The sequence below is a fragment of the Rhizophagus irregularis genome, chromosome 13 (assembly GCF_026210795.1).
Source record: "Rhizophagus irregularis chromosome 13, complete sequence".
Classification (NCBI taxonomy): Eukaryota; Fungi; Glomeromycota; class Glomeromycetes; order Glomerales; family Glomeraceae; genus Rhizophagus; species Rhizophagus irregularis.
This window is the reverse complement of record NC_089441.1, coordinates 289,114-309,576: the sequence shown is the minus strand read 5'-3', so window position 1 is coordinate 309,576 and position 20,463 is coordinate 289,114. Positions and strand designations below refer to the sequence as shown.

The window sequence follows — 20,463 nt, the reverse complement described above, 5'->3', positions numbered from 1 at the left end:
AATAGTTATTTATTTAATTCTATTATATTTATATAATATTTGCATATAATTTAAACTAACTAAATTCTTTATTCAAATATTCTAGATCGTAAGTAATTAATTATATTTATATAATATTTACATATAATTATATAATTTAAAATAACTAAATCCTTTATTTAAAAAATTATTCAAATATTTTCATTAGTTGGTAAGTTATAAGTTATTTATTTAATTCTATTATATTTATATAATTTAACCTAACTAAATTCTTTATTTAAAAAATTATTCAAATATTCTAGATTGTAAGTAATTCTATTATATTTATATAATATTTACATATAATTTAAACTAACTAAATTCAAATATTTTATAGCAAGTAAGTTATTTATTTAATTCTATTACATTTATATAATATTTACATATGATTTAAACTAACTAAATACTTTATTTAATAATTATTCAAATATTTTAGGACGTAAGTAATTTATTATATTTATATAATATTTTACATATAATTTATACTAACTAAATTCTTTATTTAAAAAATTATTTTTATTCAATAATATAGAGCGTAAGTTATTTATTCTTTATTTAAAAATTATTTATTTAATAATATAGTTCGTAAGTTATTTATTTAATTCTATTATATTTATATAATATTTGCATATAATTAAACTAACTAAATTCTTTATTTAAAAAACTGTTCAAATATTTTTTTTAGTTGACAATCGAGCGTCCACATCAACATCGGGTAACAATAATAATAGTAGCAATAAAAAGAATAATAAAAACGGTTCACTTCTATTTGACAATTCTATGCAAGTACCGTATTAAAAATAATGCTCTTATTTTTTAGCCAATGAACCACAAAAACCAAATCACATACTTGAACTTTACGATTTTGCTGAATCTGATGATCTTATGGATATTGTATTATTGGATGTAACCATTAAGCATATTAATCCTTCAAATAATTCACCAAATAAAAAGCCAATTATTCTGGCAATTTTCAGGAATGCACGTGAAGCAAGCAAGGCAATTCAATCTTTCAGGGGGGTTCAATTTAAAATTAAAACATTGGAACCATTAGTGAAAACAAGCAATGGGAATCCTCCAACATCAAGTGGACAAGCTCCCGCTTTGACAATAAATTTATCACCAACATCAAATACATCAATAAATGCATCAACAAATAGCAAAATGAGCATTGAAGGTAACTATGAAAAGCATCATCATTAATCATTGATAAATATTTCTCAAAAGAGTTACGTTAAGTGGAAGACAGCAATAATTCATTTTATACTCATTTAAACTATAAAAAAATAATAATTTTTTAATTCCATTATATTTATATATATTTACATATAATTTAAACTAACTAAATTCTTTATTTAAAAATTTTTTTTTAATAATATAGGGCGTAAGTTATTTATTTAATTATATAATTAATTTGTATAAATCAATCAAAATCTGAAATCTAACTTAGCATGTAATTTGCAAAAGAATCAAATTCTTTACTTTCTTACCCGCAAAATGAAAAACAAGACTTTACTAGCAATTTTTCTGAACAGTTAAAACAAATCAGTCAGTTAAATCAAGAAAAAAATAATCTGCAAGATCAATTGGCTCAATCAGCATCTGATATTCAAGAATTAAAATTTCAACAAGATCAATATAAAAGTCAATTAATACAATCCCAAATTAATTATAAGAAAATAGATGATGAAAATCTTAAGCTAGAGAAGATTGCTGAAACTTATTATCAAGTTTCTCAAAATGAATTAAAAGAAATGATTTCAGCATATCAAAATATTAAATTGGAATTAGTTAATTTAAAACTACAAAATTTTCAATTGGAACAAAATTATCAAGATTTGAGATTTAACTTAACTGCACAAATTAGAGAATTTGCCGAAAAAGAAAATACTTTACAGACTCTAATTACTTGTTTGCAAAATGAAAAGCAAGCTTTGGCTGGCAATTTAACTGAACATTTGAAACAAAATAAGCTAACCAATCAGCAAATTCAAATTCAAACTAATCAGCAGTTAGAGCAAGAAAAAATTGATTTGCAGGAAATGTTAGTTTAAACAGAGCTAATATTCAAGAATTAAAATCTCAGCAAGAAAATTTAATTGAGCAAAAAGAGCAATTAGAAAATCAATTAAATCAATTCCAAGCTAATTATGAACAAATAAAACAAGAAAAGATTAGGTTACACAATGTGGTAATAGGTCTCTCACAAGATCAAAAGCTTACTACTAAATTAAAGGCCAAGTTGGAAAAAGAAATTGCTCAATTTGAACAAAAATTGGTCAATGAAGAACGAATCAAAATACAATTAACCCAAACTTTACAGATTAAAGAAAATAAAATAAATGAATTAGAACAAAGGTTGATTAACCTTGATTATGAGCATATTAAAAGCTAATAGATAAAAGAAAAGAATTGAGTGAAATTGAAAAAGAATTAATAAATAAATTAACTTGTGGAGAAAATACTAAGGAGATTCACAAAGAAAAAGAAGCTAAGCAAAAAGAGATGAATGAACTCAAGCAAGAATTAGAGAGCACTTCAGCTTCTTATAATGCCAATAGAAAAAAACAGGTTCTCAATCAAGTTAATAATTTTCTGAAAACCAAGGGTGATTTCCTAATTTCACAAGAAGAAGCTATTAAAAAATTGCAAAATTGTTGCAATCGTCTAGAAATCTTCACTAATAAAGAAAGAATTGCTTTTGGATTTGTTAAAGATATGGTTAGTGTAGAAGATAAAATCTCTAAAATAAAGTTTGCTGATAAATATACTAAAGAATTTCAAAATATTCTCACAAAATATAATGATGGATTATTACAGCTGAACAAAAAATTTTATTCCTTAAGGAATATTGTTCAAGAAAATAAAGAGTTGGAAGTTAGTCTTGAAATTGAAAATATTCTCAAGTTGGATTTTTTTAATCTTGATAAATACAAAATTTTTAAATTTGCTACCAATTCTCAGGAAGGGACCAGAACTCAATTAAATTCTAGCATGATGGCGGAAGATATAGATTCATTAAGAAAGAATTTGAATAAATTGAAATCAGAAATAAAACAAGAAAAAAAAGAATTAAAAAATTTAGCAACAGATTAGAATCCAGTACAGTTTATAAATGACTGTTGATTTATTTAAATCATAAACATCTTGAAACATATGGATATCATACTAGAATTTTTTGAGCAATTGAATCATACTTTAATGCAAGAAAGTATAGGAAAAATATATATATATTTTTATTTTATTAAATTATAACAATATTTTATATTTTATTTATTTTTTTTTTATAGAGGTTTTAATAAAAAGATCACTAAAAAACCTTTTTTTTATGTAACAGAAAAAAATTCTTTTTTATGGGTAAATTAAAATAACATTTATATAATATACATGTATGATGTATTTACTGTAAATTAAAATAAATAGTCAGTTAGTATACATAACATAAAATTTACTGACTTCATTAATTGATTTTACAATTTCATTAATATGATATTTTTCCAATTCTATTCATAATCTGCCATTAAAACATTGCTTAAAATACAGATAAATGATAGATTTTGAAAGTACAAATGGTACATTACATGCATTCAGAAATATTTTATATAAATATGCATTTACCTATTCATATTCTTTAAGTATTTTAATTTATCAATTATATTTTCAATTCATAAGTAGAGAGTAAATTAATTTAAGTAGTATTAGCCTTTACTTACATGTATAATTACCAGATAGTATTATACTTATTTCCTTTAAAGCTAATTAATAATTAAATGAAATTTTATTTGATTACATAACCAAATCTTGAAAATAACTTGTTAATTTATTATACTGTATAGAAAAAATCAGATCAAAGGACCAGTCTAGTATCGCCTTAAAATCCTATGCGCCCTATAAAAAAGGAATGTTCAGAAAACATACATAAAATAAACATAAAATGTACATTATACATAAAATGTCTATAGAATGTCCATAGAATATATAGGATATATGCAAAGGGGACTCATATACTTTTTTGTACATTTTATATACAGTAAGCCCATTTTGTATATTTTTTATATATTTTATGGACATTCTATAGACATTTTATGTATATTGTATATTTTACGTATATATTCTAAACATTCCTTTTTTATAGGCCCTATAAAAGCGAAATGAGGTAAATTTGTTTAATATTTGTGCTCATGTGTAATAAATGTCTAAAAAAGCACCATTTTGTTTAATTTTTGTTTTTTTTGTAATAAGACATAAATCGGACAAAAAAGTGCTTTTTTGGACGTTTTTTACACATGAACACAAATTTAACACATTTCATTTTTATAGGGAGGGATGATGTTAGATGTCACATATTGAATTTTTCTAGCGCCGGCCAAATTCTTATAATTCTGTTAAAGTGCCCATAATGCTGTCCAATTACGTAACAGATTTAATACTAGATCACGAGGCTAATATTCAGAATGAAACACAAACTAGAGTGTATCAGGCAACAAAAGATCTGAGATACCAATAATTTTCTGGGAATAATGTATAAATAACGCATTTATGATATACAATGAACAGGTAAAAAAGGATCAAAATTAAGAAATTATTTAAATACTAAATAGTAAACATAGATAGAAGCAGATAAATAGTATAAAATAAATTTTTTATGGTATTGTAGGTAGATGGTATAAAGGCGAATAATGGATTTTACAGGACCCAGAAATATATATATAAGGGTCAGGTGGCAAAAATTTTTTTTACTATGAGCTGTACGCAGAGACTTTTATTATGAGTAATACGCATAATTGACACCTGATATTGAAAATCCTGCAAAAATATGCAAATAAAATTTCAGACATTAAGTTATTAATTATTTTATCATGACTTCTATATTATTTATAAAACCAAATACTAATGTGAAAAAATAGAATTTATTCCAATTTACCATTTTTTTAATAATATTTTTCTAAAATTTAACTTTTTAAACCCTTCAATTAATACTAAATATTACAATGCGGTTAATATACAGTAAATATATAAGATTAGCCAATTTAGGCCAAATATATGCAAACTAATTTTTTACATATAAAAATTTTGATAAAAATTTTGATGACCTAACTATGGATGGAAAATTCTTAGATTGTACGTAAATCAAAACTTTACTCTTTCTAATTTCACTATGATGGTGACGCATCTGTGTACCCTACCCCTGTATATATATTTCTGGGTCCTGATTTTACCACAAAGATGAAAATATAATAATTTGAAAAGGGAGGAACAAGGCTTGCAAATCAATATTATGAAAAAATAGGTGTTATTTGTTTGGTTACGGTATGTTTTTGCGTATTTGTTATGGCATTATGCTTTATTATTTTTTAGGTATGAAGTACAACTATAATGTGATTAATTATACCCAAAGGTTATTCATGTAATATTGTAATTCCTATGGTATTCCGGTACGATTGGAATCGTACCCATCGTACCTGTACATAATTAATATACTTTACTTGCTATATCATGTCATCTTTACTATATATTTGAAGTAAAATTTATTAGGGTTGATAATAGAAGAATACGTAGAGCAGTGTTGGCATTTGGCCGCGGCCAAAATGGCAAAACTGCCAATGGCCAACCCGGCCAAATTTTGGCCAAATAACAAAATACTAATACTTTATTAAGGCTGTATTGGCATTTGGCCACGGCCAAAGATTTTTTTGGCCAGTTTGGCCGGTCAAACTGGCCAAATGGCCAAATGGCCAACCCCTGCCAAACGGCCAAGTGCCAACACTGACGTAGAGTACATCTGGAAAGTTAGAGAATTATCAAAATTATTAAGTCATGATCTGTGAATGATCGGCATCAGATCATATGAGTTGTGTATAGTAAATTTGGGGATAAGATACATTATAACCAATTGTAATAAATTTAAATCTCTCGTTGACAACTTTTAAAAACTGTCATAATGGCTTCAACTTTACACGTTACTTTAATAAAACCAGGAACTATAGTTCTTGAACTTCACTATGGACCTTATTCTTTTTATTGGTGGATAATTTCAAATGAAAATGAAACTTTATTTCCGATTAGGCTGGGACAACAGACTAAAGTTTGTCTTAACGAAGTAGATTTCATTTTAACTATACAAACTGATTCTGGTAATAACAAATTAATGCCAATATATTGTTGTCAAAGTGGTTTACATGTTGTTACAGAGCCAAGTTCTACAAAGGCTATTTCTACAGCTTATAAAAACCATTTCAATACTTTAACACGCTATTCAGGGTATCAAGCAATGGGTTGGAATGACAAAAATATCCTTGAAACTTTAAAACAAGATATTCAACATATTCCCGTTACTGTTAATGTAAAAAATTGTATAATTTTTATTTATGGTATAGGGACTTCTTCACGTGAAAAATGGCGTTATGCAGGTTCAGGTTTTCAATCATCCCTTCTTCATATATATGGAAGAAAGCAGTCAATTTTTGTATCACGGATTGAGGGGAAAAATGCATTGTTGAAATTTACCGAGAATCTGCTTTAATAAAACAATTTAAAGGCGCAACGCCAGATGAAGTGTGGGAAAAAACAGGACAACTGAAAAAATTTACCGGCACACAACTTTATGGTCTTGATAATCCAATTACAAAAAATCTAATTCAGCAGCATCGAACTCAATGCACTCTTAATGACTGGAATGATGAATATATTTTAAAAAGGTTATTTGATTATCATGTAAAAAGAAGAACTCTGGCAAATGCTAATTGGAAATATTTTTTTACAAGTTGGGTTAAAACTGAAAATCCAATAATTGAAGTAGAACCTGCTTTGCATGCTATATATCCAAAAGGATATGAATTTAGTGAACGTGAATTAAGTGCATGGCAAACCATGCTAAAAGCAGTTGGTGTAACAAATATAACTCCTTGGTTATCTGAAGAATCAAAGGTCAGTAAATTTGTGATATTTTTATTGTTATTTTTTTTATCTTCAAACACTAAAATAAATATTTTTTTATTAGTGTCAATTATGGACAAAATCACCAAATGGAGAAGCAGACAAGGTAGCATTTGCTGCTTTATATAAAAGTGGTTTTCTTACTAGTATTCCAAAGAATATGCCAAACGCAACACATACATTTTGGATGTGTTTTGAACGTGCACTTGCTAACAACAAAAAAACTCCTGATGGAAAAAGACGTATACTTTCTATAATTTCCAATGAGTTTACCTATGGAGAACTAAAACAAAATTTGAATGTAATATTTTATAGTTTTGCTTTATATGTAAAATTTTAATGTACACATTCTTGAATTATTTATTCTTTTATTTTTAAAATTATGTAAATAAACTAGACATAAAAAAGACAATGAAAAATTTGCAAAAAATTATTACTGATACAATAATGTAAAATTTTATATTGTTTTTATAATAAATATATACAGGTTGGTTCACATACTATTGTAGAATCTCGCAAGCATGCACGTATCAATGGTTATGGATCCCCTTCACTTGTAAAACCAATAATTTGCTGAAGAAGGTTTACAGATTTTTAAATGATAAAGAATTTGTCAATATGAGTTCATACAAAACTGATGCAAAATCAGGAAAACCAATCAAATACTTACAAGACACAAAAAAAGCATTATGGGAAAGATTTGCAGAAGAGTATCCTAATGGTATGCGTCATACATCTTTTATGACATGTCTTGAAGGTGGTCAATATGTGTACCGAGAAAATTTAGGTGGATTATGTTCTACATGTAATGACTGTGATTATCTGGTATTTGGAGATATTGGAGTAATTATTTCTGCCCATGTTATGGATGAACCTCTAAAGGTAAAAATAAATTTTATTAAAATTTGCAAGTATGAATTCTAATATATTTTATCTTATTAGAAACATTTATTAACAAAATCACAAGAATTGCGTCGATACATACGTCGAGAATATTCAAAAGAACTGGAAGTTACAGCAGCTGGTATCACGGTTCATAATTCCTGTATTAGTCATTGTATATGACATGCCTTTGGAGACTGTAATCTTAATCATCCAGTTACCTGTTCAAAATGTGAAAGTATTTTTAGTTTTTTTGAAGAATTAAAAGCAGCAATGAGTGAAGAGTATTTTGAAATTCTTGATGAATATCAGCAAAAACTTATAGCATGGATGGCACATCATGCCCGTAAAACATACTTGAATATTCATGTACGAACAAATTTAGAAGAATTGGATGAAGAAGGTGCTGTAATGATTGTAGATTACAAAATGAGGATATTACCTCAAAGTGCACATGAGACCAAAACAGAGTTTTTTGGAAAACGCGGTTGGAGTTTTCATTCTGTACTTGTATATACCAAAAATATGGAACAAAATCAACTGGATGTTCAAGTATTTGATCACTGGTCTAACGATACGTGCCAAGATGCATGGTTTACTGCATCTTCCCTCCATACTGTAATTGAAACATTGAATCCAAAACCCAAATGGGTAACAATAATGTCAGATAACGGCATGCATTACCACTGTACAGAGTTAATGTTGATTATTGCACATTGGAAGGAGTGGTATAATATAATTCCTCGCAAATGGATCTTTCTTGAAGCAGGAGAAGCCAAAACTTTGATTGATTCACATCATGCACAGGTGCATTCTGCTATATTATTATATTGAGAGTCAAAGATAATACTGATTGAGTGATTGATCAATTCATTGATAATAATAAGGTTTCTCAAGCAATGAAAAGATACGTAAAGCTTGGATATGATGTTATTTCTGGAGATGATATCGAATTAGCAGTAAAAGGTATAGCAGGCATCCAAGTTTCTAATTTGAATCCTAACAGAGATAATGGTAAATTGTAGTTCTAATTAGCATGCTGTAAAACTTGAAATAAATCTAATATTTATTTTCAATTTAGATAAAGCAAAATTGGGCACAATTACGGGAATATCCAACCTGCAAGAATGGACTTGGCCCACAGACAAAGAAAAAGTAGGATATATTCATGCACGTGCACTACCAGGAATTGGAGAGTGGAAAGAATGGTCACTTGAAAAAATAGAAAAGATTGTTAAAAAGCGAAAAATTGAAAAACCAAATCCTACTTTTACATCTCATACACAATCAATTAAGCAATGGAATATACCAATTTTAAATAAAGAAAGTGAGTTTACCTGTTTCCATATTATTCCTAAATAAAAGTAACATATTTGCTTGTTAGACAAACAAGATCCAACACAGAGTGAATCGGTAGGTTATATTCAATTCTAGAATTTTTGTTATATTCTTTATTATAATCCTATTTGCTATTATGTATTTGTATTACCAATAATAAGCGCCAAGAATATGTGAACCAAATACTTTCTGATCTGACTAACCTGGAAAACAATAGATCATTGGAAACCAAAAGGTATAAATATTATACAATCACATCTTTATTTGTTGATTGTATTATTTATTTATTTTTTTTTTTGCGTAGTCAACAAACGTTTACCAGTGGATGGGCTCTAAAAAAAAATAAAAAAACTCGTCAGCGTGGACCAGTAAAAAGAATATCTCCCCAAGTAAAGTATCTTTTAGAATCAATGTTCCATACTGGAACAGCAAATCCTTGTCAAAAATTAAATGCACAACAGATGCATGAAGAACTTTTAAAGCGTGCAGAACTTGGAGAAATTGAAGAAAATGACATACCTAAAGTAACTACAATAACAAACTGGATTTCAACTTTTTCACGCAAATGGAAAGAGGCTATGGCTTTGCGTACTTTGGAAGAAAATATGGACTCTGAAAATTCATAATAAATACTTGTAGCAAGTACTTATAAAGAGAGAAATATAAATAATGTTTAATAAATGTTAAAAATTCGTAAATTGAAAAGGTGAAATTTATGTATTATATATACGTATACCTCTAAAATCTACAGCTGCTACAAAGAAAAAATTTTTCGTCAAGTCGGTTAAATGAAATTTTTTTTGTCAAACCATATTTTACATTATTGCGCAGCTTGTCATGTGATCTGGTTGAGCTGTGAATTTGTTTTAGTAATACTTGCCTTATTGCGAATGATAGCAGTTATTTTTATTTAATAAATGATCGACAAATTTTTACCCCAAAATTTAATAGTAATTTTGTGTCGATCTTTCACGGATCATGACTTAATAATTAAAATAATAATGATCGGGCGCATAATGCCAGTAGATGATTTTAAGGCGTCACAAAACTCTGCTGGCATTACCAAAAAAAGAGATCAGCAATTGCATGATTGCCGATTGGAGCAAATTTTTCAGAAAATCTACGAAATGATCTACAAAATGATCTACATAAAATTACTGCGCAACATTTCTTATTTTAACATCAGAAAAAAAATCATAATAATTACAGAATAAACAAAAAAAAGATACAACTTCATAATCAGTAAGAATTTTTATAGTCAGCCCCTTCAAAAAGCATTTTAATCTTTAAATGTCGTGATTCTTTAAAGGGAAGTTTTTAAACTGCTCTTTCATTTTTACTAGATAAATCTGGCTCTGAAACTTGACGATCATCTGCATTTTGCATATTACACAGAGCACAACTATATATATATACTAATAAAGGCGTTTAATAAAAGGTAACATATTTACCCTGTTGTTTTTGAAGAGTTTCAATATAATATTATTCAGTAATAATGGCTCAAATTTATAAAAAAGGCAAAGTATATAGAATGAACTTAGTTATTTACTTAATCCTATTATATTTATATAACATTTACATATAATTTAAACTAACTAAATTCTTGATTTAAAAAATTATTTATTTGATAATATAGCTTGTAAGATATTTATTTAATCCTATTATATTTATATAATATTTACATATAATTTAAACTAACTAAATTCTTTATTTAAAAAATTATTTATTCAATAATATAGCTTGTAAGTTATTTATTTAATTCTGTTATATTTATATAATATTTACATATAATTTAAACTAACTAAATTCTTTATTTAAAAAAATTATTTATTTAATAATATAGGGAGTAAGTTATTTATTTAATTCTATTATGTTTATATAATATTTACATATGATTTAATCTAACTAAATACTTTATTTAATAATTATTCAAATATTTTAGAAAGTAAGTAATTTATTATATTTATATAATAATTTACGTATAATTTAAACTAACTAAATTCTTTATTTAAAAAATTATTTTGTAATTTCTTTTAGTTGGTAAATTGTTTATTTAATTCTATATTATTTATATAATATTTACATATGATTTAAACTAACTAAATTCTTTATTTAAAAAATTATTCAAATATTTTAGAACGTAAGTAATTTATTATATTCATATAAAAATTTACGTATAATTTAAACTAACTAAATTCTTTATTTAAAAAATTATTTTGTAATTTCTTTAAGTTGGTAAATTATTTATTTAATTCTATATTATTTATATAATATTTACATATGATTTAAACTAACTAAATTCTTTATTTAAAAAATTATTCAAATATTTTAGAACGTAAGTAATTTATTATATTCATATAATAATTTACGTATAATTTAAACTAACTAAATTCTTTATTTAAAAAATTATTTTGTAATTTCTTTTAGTTGGTAAATTGTTTATTTAATTCTATATTATTTATATAATATTTACATATGATTTAAACTAACTAAATTCTTTATTTAAAAAATTATTCAAATATTTTAGAACGTAAGTAATTTATTATATTTATATAAAAATTTACGTATAATTTAAACTAACTAAATTCTTTATTTAAAAAATTATTTTGTAATTTCTTTAAGTTGGTAAATTATTTATTTAATTCTATATTATTTATATAATATTTACATATGATTTAAACTAACTAAATTCTTTATTTAAAAAATTATTCAAATATTTTAGAACGTAAGTAATTTATTATATTCATATAATAATTTACGTATAATTTAAACTAACTAAATTCTTTATTTAAAAAATTATTCAAATATTTTAGAACGTAAGTAATTTATTATATTTATATAATAATTTATGTATGATTTAAACTAACTAAATTCTTTATTTAAAAAATTATTCAAATATTTTAGAACGTAAGTAATTTATTATATTTATATAATAATTTACGTATAATTTAAACTAACTAAATTCTTTATTTAGAAAATTATTCAAATATTTTAGAATGTAAGTAAATCTATTATATTTATATAATATTTACATATAATTTAAACTAACTAAATTCTTTATTTAAAAAAATTATTTATTTAATAATATAGGGAGTAATTTATTTATTTAATTCTATTATTTATATAACATTTACATATAATTTAAACTAAACTAAATTTTTTATTTAAAAAATTAAAAAATCATTCAATAATATAGTGGGTAAGTTATTTATTCAATTCCATTATATTTATATAATATTTACATATAATTTAAAACTAAATACTTTATTTAATAATTATTCAAATATTTTAGAACGTAAGTAATTTATTATATTTATATAATAATTTATGTATGATTTAAACTAACTAAATTCTTTATTTAAAAAATTATTCAAATATTTTAGAACGTAAGTAATTTATTATATTCATATAAAAATTTACGTATAATTTAAACTAACTAAATTCTTTATTTAAAAAATTATTTTGTAATTTCTTTAAGTTGGTAAATTATTTATTTAATTCTATATTATTTATATAATATTTACATATGATTTAAACTAACTAAATTCTTTATTTAAAAAATTATTCAAATATTTTAGAACGTAAGTAATTTATTATATTCATATAATAATTTACGTATAATTTAAACTAACTAAATTCTTTATTTAAAAAATTATTCAAATATTTTAGAACGTAAGTAATTTATTATATTTATATAATAATTTATGTATAATTTAAACTAACTAAATTTTTTATTTAAAAAATTATTTTGCAATTTCTTTTAGTTGGTAAATTATTTATTTAATTCTATATTATTTATATTTACATATGATTTAAACTAACTAAATTCTTTATTTAAAAAACTATTCAAATATTTTAGAACGTAAGTAAATCTATTATATTTATATAATATTTACATATGATTTAAACTAACTAAATTCTTTATTTAAAAAATTATTCAAATATTTTAGAATGTAAGTAAATCTATTATATTTATATAATATTTACATATAATTTAAACTAACTAAATTCTTTATTTAAAAAAATTATTTTGTAATTTCTTTTAGTTGGTAAATTATTTATTTAATTCTATTATTTTTATATAATATTTACATATAATTTAAACTAACCAAATTCTTTATTTAGAAAATTATTCTAATATTTTAGAACGTAAGTAAATCTATTATATTTATATAATATTTACATATAATTTAAACTAACTAAATTCTTTATTTAAAAAAATTATTTATTTAATAATATAGGGAGTAAGTTATTTATTTAATTCTATTATATTTATATAACATTTACATATAATTTAAACTAACTAAATTCTTTATTTAAAAAATTATTCAAATATTTTAGAACGTAAGTAAATCTATTATATTTATATAATATTTACATATAATTTAAACTAACTAAATTCTTTATTTAAAAAAATTATTTATTTAATAATATAGGGAGTAAGTTATTTATTTAATTTTATTATATTTATATAATATTTACATATAATTTAAACTAACTAAATTCTTTATTTAAAAATTAAAAAATCATTCAATAATATAGGGGGTAAGTTATTTATTCAATTCCATTATATTTATATAATATTTACATATAATTTAAACTAACTAAATTCTTTATTTCAAATATTTTAGAATGTAAGTAAATCTATTATATTTATATAATATTTACATATTATTTAAACTAATTAAATTCTTTATTTAAAAAATTATTTTGTAATTTCTTTTAGTTGGTAAATTATTTATTTAATTCTATTATGTTTATATAATATTTACATATAATGTAAACTAACTAAATTCTTTATTTAAAAAATTATTTTGTAATTTCTTTTAGTTGGTAAATTATTTATTTAATTCTATTATGTTTATATAATATTTACATATAATGTAAACTAACTAAATTTTTTATTTGAAAAAATAAAAAATCATTCAATAATATAGCGGGTAAGTTATTTATTCAATTCCATTATATTTATATATTATTTACATATGATTTAAACTAACTGAATACTTTATTTAATAATTATTCAAATATTTTAGAACGTAAGTAATTTATTATATTTATATAATAATTTATGTATCATTTAAACTAACTAATTTTTTATTTAAAAAATTATTTTGTAATTTCTTTTAGTTGGTAAATTATTTATTTAATTCTATATTATTTATATAATATTTACATATGATTTAAACTAACTAAATTCTTTATTTAAAAAATTTTTCAAATATTTTAGAACGTAAGTAATTTATTATATTTATATAATATTTTATGTATAATTTAAACTAACTAAATTCTTTATTTAAAAAATTATTCAAATATTTTAGAACGTAAGTAAATCTATTATATTTATATAATATTTACATATAATTTAAACTAACTAAATTCTTTATTTAAAAAATTATTTATTTAATAATAAAGGGAGTAAGTTATTTATTTAATTCTATTTATATTTATATAATAATTACATATAATTTAAACTAACTAAATTCTTTATTTAAAAAATTATTTTGTAATTTCTTTCAGTTGGTAAATTATTTATTTAATTCTATTATGTTTATATAATATTTACATATAATTTAAAGTAACTAAATTCTTTATTTAAAAAAATTATTTATTTAATAATATAGCTTGTAAGTTATTTATTTAATTCTGTTATATTTATATAATATTTATGTATAATTTAAACTAACTAAATTCTTTATTTAAAAAAATTATTTATTTAATAATATAGCTTGTAAGTTATTTATTTAATTCTATTATGTTTATATAATATTTACATATAATTTAAACTAAACTAAATTTTTTATTTAAAAAATTAAAAAATCATTCAATAATATAGTGGGTAAGTTATTTATTCAATTCCATTATATTTATATAATATTTACATATAATTTAAAACTAAATACTTTATTTAATAATTATTCAAATATTTTAGAACGTAAGTAATTTATTATATTTATATAATAATTTACGTATGATTTAAACTAACTAAATTCTTTATTTAAAAAATTATTTTGTAATTTCTTTTAGTTGGTAAATTATTTATTTAATTCTATATTATTTATATTTACATATGATTTAAACTAACTAAATACTTTATTTAATAATTATTCAAATATTTTAGAACGTAAGTAATTTATTATATTTATATAATGATTTACGTATAATTTAAACTAACTAAATACTTTATTTAATAATTATTCAAATATTTTAGAACGTAAGTAATTTATTATATTTATATAATAATTTACGTATAATTTAAACTAACTAAATTCTTTATTTAAAAAATTATTTATTTAATAATATAGGGAGTAATTTATTTATTTAATTCTATTATGTTTATATAATATTTACATATAATTTAAACTAACTAAATTCTTTATTTAAAAATTAAAAAATCATTCAATAATATAGGGGGTAAGTTATTTATTCAATTCCATTATATTTATATAATATTTACATATGATTTAAACTAACTAAATACTTTATTTAATAATTATTCAAATATTTTAGAACGTAAGTAATTTATTATATTTATATAATGATTTATGTATAATTTAAACTAACTAAATTTTTTATTTAAAAAATTATTTTGTAATTTCTTTTAGTTGGTAAATTATTTATTTAATTCTATATTATTTATATAATATTTACATATGATTTAAACTGACTAAATTCTTTATTTAAAAAATCATTCAAATATTTTAGAACGTAAGTAATTTATTATATTTATATAATAATTTACGTATAATTTAAACTAACTAAATTCTTTATTTAAAAAATTATTCAAATATTTTAGAACGTAAGTAAATCTATTATATTTATATAATATTTACATATAATTTAAACTAACTAAATTCTTTATTTAAAAAAATTATTTATTTTATAATAAAGGGAGTAAGTTATTTATTTAATTCTATTATATTTATATAATGTTTACATATAATTTAAACTAATGAAATTCTTTATTTAAAAAATTATTCAAATATTTTAGAACGTAAGTAAATCTATTATATTTATATAATATTTACATATAATTTAAACTAACTAAATTCTTTATTTAAAAAAATTATTTATTTAATAATATAGCTTGTAAGTTGTTTATTTAATTCTATTATGTTTATGTAATATTTACATATAATTTACATATAATTTAAACTAACTAAATTCTTTATTTAAAAAACTTGTTTATTTAATAATATAGGGTGTAAGTTATTTATTTGACTCTATTATATTTATATAATATTTACATATAATTTAAACTAACTAAATTCTTTATTTAAAAATTATTTTGTAATTTTTTTTAGTTGGTAAATTATTTATTTAATTCTATTATATTTATATAATATTTACATATAATTTAAACTAACTAAATTCTTTATTTAAAAAATTATTCAAATATTTTAGAACGTAAGTAAATCTATTATATTTATATAATATTTACATATAATTTAAACTAACTAATTTCTTTATTTAAAAAAATTATTTATTTAATAATATAGGGAGTAATTTATTTATTTAATTCTATTATATTTATATAATATTTACATATGATTTAAACTAACTATATTCTTTATTTAAAAAATTATTCAAATATTTTAGATCGTAAGTAATTCTATTATATTTATATAATATTTGCGTATAATTAAAACTAACTAAATTCTTTATTTAAAAAATTATTTATTTAATAATATAGCTTGTAAGTTATTTATTTAATTCTGTTATATTTATATACTAATATTTATGTATGATAATTTAAACTAACTAATTTCTTTATTTAAAAAAATTATTTATTTAATAATATAGTTTGTAAGTTATTTATTTAATCCTATTATATTTATATAATATTTACATATAATTTAAACTAACTAAATTCTTCATTTAAAAATAATTTATTCAATAATATAGTTTGTAAGTTATTTATTTAATCCTATTATATTTATATAATATTTATATATAATTTAAACTAACTAAATTCTTTATTTAAAAAATTATTTATTTAATAATATAGCGAGTAAGTTACTTATTTAATTCTATTATATTTATATAATATTTACATATAATTTAAACTAACTAAATTCTTTATTTAAAAAATTATTCAAATATTTTAGAACGTAAGTAATTATATTATATTTATATAATATTTACATATGATTTAAACTAACTAAATTCTTTATTTAAAAAATTATTTATTTAATAATATAGCTTGTAAGTTATTTATTTAATTCTGTTATATTTATATAATATTTATGTATAATTTAAACTAACTAAATTCTTTATTTTAAAAAATTATTTATTTAATAATATAGCTTGTAAGTTATTTATTTAATTCTATTATGTTTATATAATATTTACATATGATTTAAACTAACTAAATACTTTATTTATAAAATTATTTTGTAATTCCTTTTAGTTGGTAAATTATTTATTTAATTCTATTATGTTTATATCATATTTACATATAATGTAAGCTAACTAAATTTTTTATTTAAAAAATTAAAAAAGCATTCAATAATATAGCGGGTAAGTTATTTATTCGATTCCATTATATTTATATAATATTTACATATGATTTAAACTAACTAAATACTTTATTTAATGATTATTCAAATATTTTAGAACGTAAGTAATTTATTATTATATTTATATAATAATTTACATATGATTTAAACTAACTAAATACTTTATTTAATAATTATTCAAATATTTTAGAACGTAAGTAATTTATTATATTTATATAATAATTTATGTATAATTTAAACTAACTGAATTCTTTAAAAATTATTTTGTAATTTCTTTTAGTTGGTAAATTATTTATTTAATTCTATATTATTTATATAATATTTACATATGATTTAAACTAACTAAATTCTTTATTTAAAAAATTATTCAAATATTTTAGAACGTAAGTAATTTATTATATTTATATAATAATTTACGTATAATTTAACTAACTAAATTCTTTATTTAGAAAATTATTCAAATATTTTAGAATGTAAGTAAATCTATTATATTTATATAATATTTGCATATAATTTAAACTAACTAAATTCTTTATTTAAAAAAATTATTTATTTAATAATAAAGGGAGTAAGTTATTTATTTAATTCTATTATATTTATATAATATTTACATATAATTTAAACTAACTAAATTCTTTTTTTAAAAATTATTCAAATATTTTAGAACGTAAGTAAGTCTATTATATTTATATAATATTTACATATAATTTAAACTAACTAAATTCTTTATTTAAAAAAATTATTTATTTAATAATATAGGGAGTAAGTTATTTATTTAATTCTATTATATTTATATAATATTTACATATGATTTAAACTAACTAAATACTTTATGTAAAAAATTATTTATTTAATAATATATAGTTCGTAAGTTATTTATTTAATTCTGTTATATTTATATAATATTTGCATATAATTTGAACTAATTAAATTCTTTATTCAAAAAATTATTTATTTAATAATATAGCGAGTAAGTTACTTATTTAATTCTATTATATTTATATAATATTTACATATAATTTAAACCAACTAAATTCTTTATTTAAAAAATTATTCAAATATTTTAGAACGTAAGTAATTTTATTATATTTATATAATATTTACATATGATTTAAACTAACTAAATTCTTTATTTAAAAAATTATTCAAATATTTTAGATCGTAAGTAATTTATTATATTTATATGATATTTATATATAATTTAAACTAACTGAATTTTTTATTTCAAATATTTTCTTTAGTTACTAGTAAGTTATTTATTTAATTCTATTATATTTATATAATATTTGCGTATAATTAAAAATAACTAAATTCTTTATTTTAAAAATTATTAGAGGGTAAGTAATTTATTTAATTATATAATTAATTAATCAAAATTTGAAATCTAACTTAGCAGTTAATTTGCAGAAATAGAAAACCCACAAAATAAAAAGCAAGACTTTTCTAGAAATTTATCTGAACGGTTAAAACAAACCAGTCAGTTAAATCAAGAAAAAAATAATCCGCAAGAACAATTGGCTCAATCAGAAGTTGATATTCAAGAATTGAAATTTCAACAAGGTCAATATAAAAGTCACCAATTAACACAATCTCAAATTAATAAGAAGAAAATAGAAGATGAAAATATAAGTCATTTTCAAGTTTCTCAAAATGAAATAGAAGAAATGATTTTAACACGTCAAAATCAATTGGAACAAAATTATCAAGATTTGAGATTTAACTCAACTGCACAAATTAGAGAATTTGCGGAAAAAGAAAATACTTTCAGGACCCTAATTACTTGTTTGCAAAATGAAAAGCAAGGCTTTTCTAGCAATTTATCTGAATGGTTAAAACAAACCAGTCAGTTAAATCGAGGAAAAAATAATCTGCAAGATCAATTAAAAGCTGATATTAAAGCATTAACATTTCAACAAATTCAATTCCGAATTAATTATAAGAAAACGGAAGAAAATTTTATTAAGCTAGAGAAGTTTGCTGAAACTAATTATCAATTTTCTCAAAATGAATTAAAAGAAACGATTTTAGCATATAAATCGGAATTAGTTAATTTACAACTACAAAATTTTCAATTGGAACAAAATTATCAAGATTTGAGATTTAACTCAACTGCACAAATTAGAGAATTTGCGGAAAAAGAAAATACTTTACAGTCTCTAATTACTTGTTTGCAAAATGAAAAACAAGCTTTAATTGAACAAAAAGAGCAATTAGAAAATCAATTAAATCAATTTCGAATTAATTATGAACAAATAGAACAAGAAAAAATTGAGTTGCACGATATGGTAAAAGGTCTCTCACAAAATCAAAAGCTTACTATTAAATTAAAGGCCAAGTTGGAAAAAAAAATTGTTCAATTGGAAGAAAAGATTGTTCAATTGGAACAAAAATTGATCAATGAAGAACAAATCAAAATAATCCTTACTTACACGTAAAATTATCAAATATTATACTTATTCCTTTTTTTAGCTAGTTAATATTCAGTTAAAATTTTATTTGATTACATAACCAAATCTTGAAAATGACTTGTTAATTTATATATTATTGTATAATTAAATAAATAAATTATTTTTCATACTTTTTTTTTAGAGAAATCAATACAGAAAAAGGAAAAAGTTTTAAGCTATAGTCAAGAATATCCAACGGAAATAGCCAGTTGAGAACTACACAGTGAAATTCGATAAACCGGATCTATCGGTTCCACTAAAAATATCCGGTTTAGAGAAAAAATTTCGATATATTGAAAATCTATTATATTGAATTTTTAAAA

At 20.6% G+C, this 20,463-nt stretch overlaps 4 protein-coding genes across 4 annotated transcripts; all 4 read left to right on the top strand.

Moving 5' to 3' along the window:
* Positions 1-903: 903 nt before the first annotated feature.
* On the top strand, positions 904-3,114 carry OCT59_004710 (uncharacterized protein; the record flags this gene model as incomplete). Its single annotated transcript, XM_066137876.1, has 4 exons — positions 904-1,195; positions 1,486-2,062; positions 2,197-2,296; positions 2,410-3,114. 4 exons carry the CDS (start codon positions 904-906, stop codon positions 3,112-3,114), a joined length of 1,674 nt encoding a protein of 557 aa, XP_065997074.1.
* A 2,845-nt stretch (positions 3,115-5,959) lies between these two features.
* On the top strand, positions 5,960-7,531 carry OCT59_004709 (uncharacterized protein; the record flags this gene model as incomplete). The annotated part of the gene is made up of 4 exons (XM_066137875.1): positions 5,960-6,434; positions 6,557-6,945; positions 7,019-7,255; positions 7,442-7,531. The coding sequence occupies 4 exons, from the start codon at positions 5,960-5,962 to the stop codon at positions 7,529-7,531; spliced, it is 1,191 nt and encodes a 396-aa protein (XP_065997073.1).
* Positions 7,532-7,572: 41 nt separating this feature from the next.
* Positions 7,573-9,800, top strand: OCT59_004708 (uncharacterized protein; the record flags this gene model as incomplete). Its single annotated transcript, XM_066137874.1, has 8 exons — positions 7,573-7,836; positions 7,897-7,978; positions 8,054-8,643; positions 8,724-8,850; positions 8,918-9,163; positions 9,221-9,249; positions 9,336-9,409; positions 9,479-9,800. 8 exons carry the CDS (start codon positions 7,573-7,575, stop codon positions 9,798-9,800), a joined length of 1,734 nt encoding a protein of 577 aa, XP_065997072.1.
* A 9,557-nt stretch (positions 9,801-19,357) lies between these two features.
* OCT59_004707 (uncharacterized protein) lies at positions 19,358-20,128 on the top strand (the record flags this gene model as incomplete). Its single annotated transcript, XM_025322796.2, has 1 exon — positions 19,358-20,128. One exon carries the CDS (start codon positions 19,358-19,360, stop codon positions 20,126-20,128), a length of 771 nt encoding a protein of 256 aa, XP_025165389.2.
* Positions 20,129-20,463: the final 335 nt, after the last annotated feature.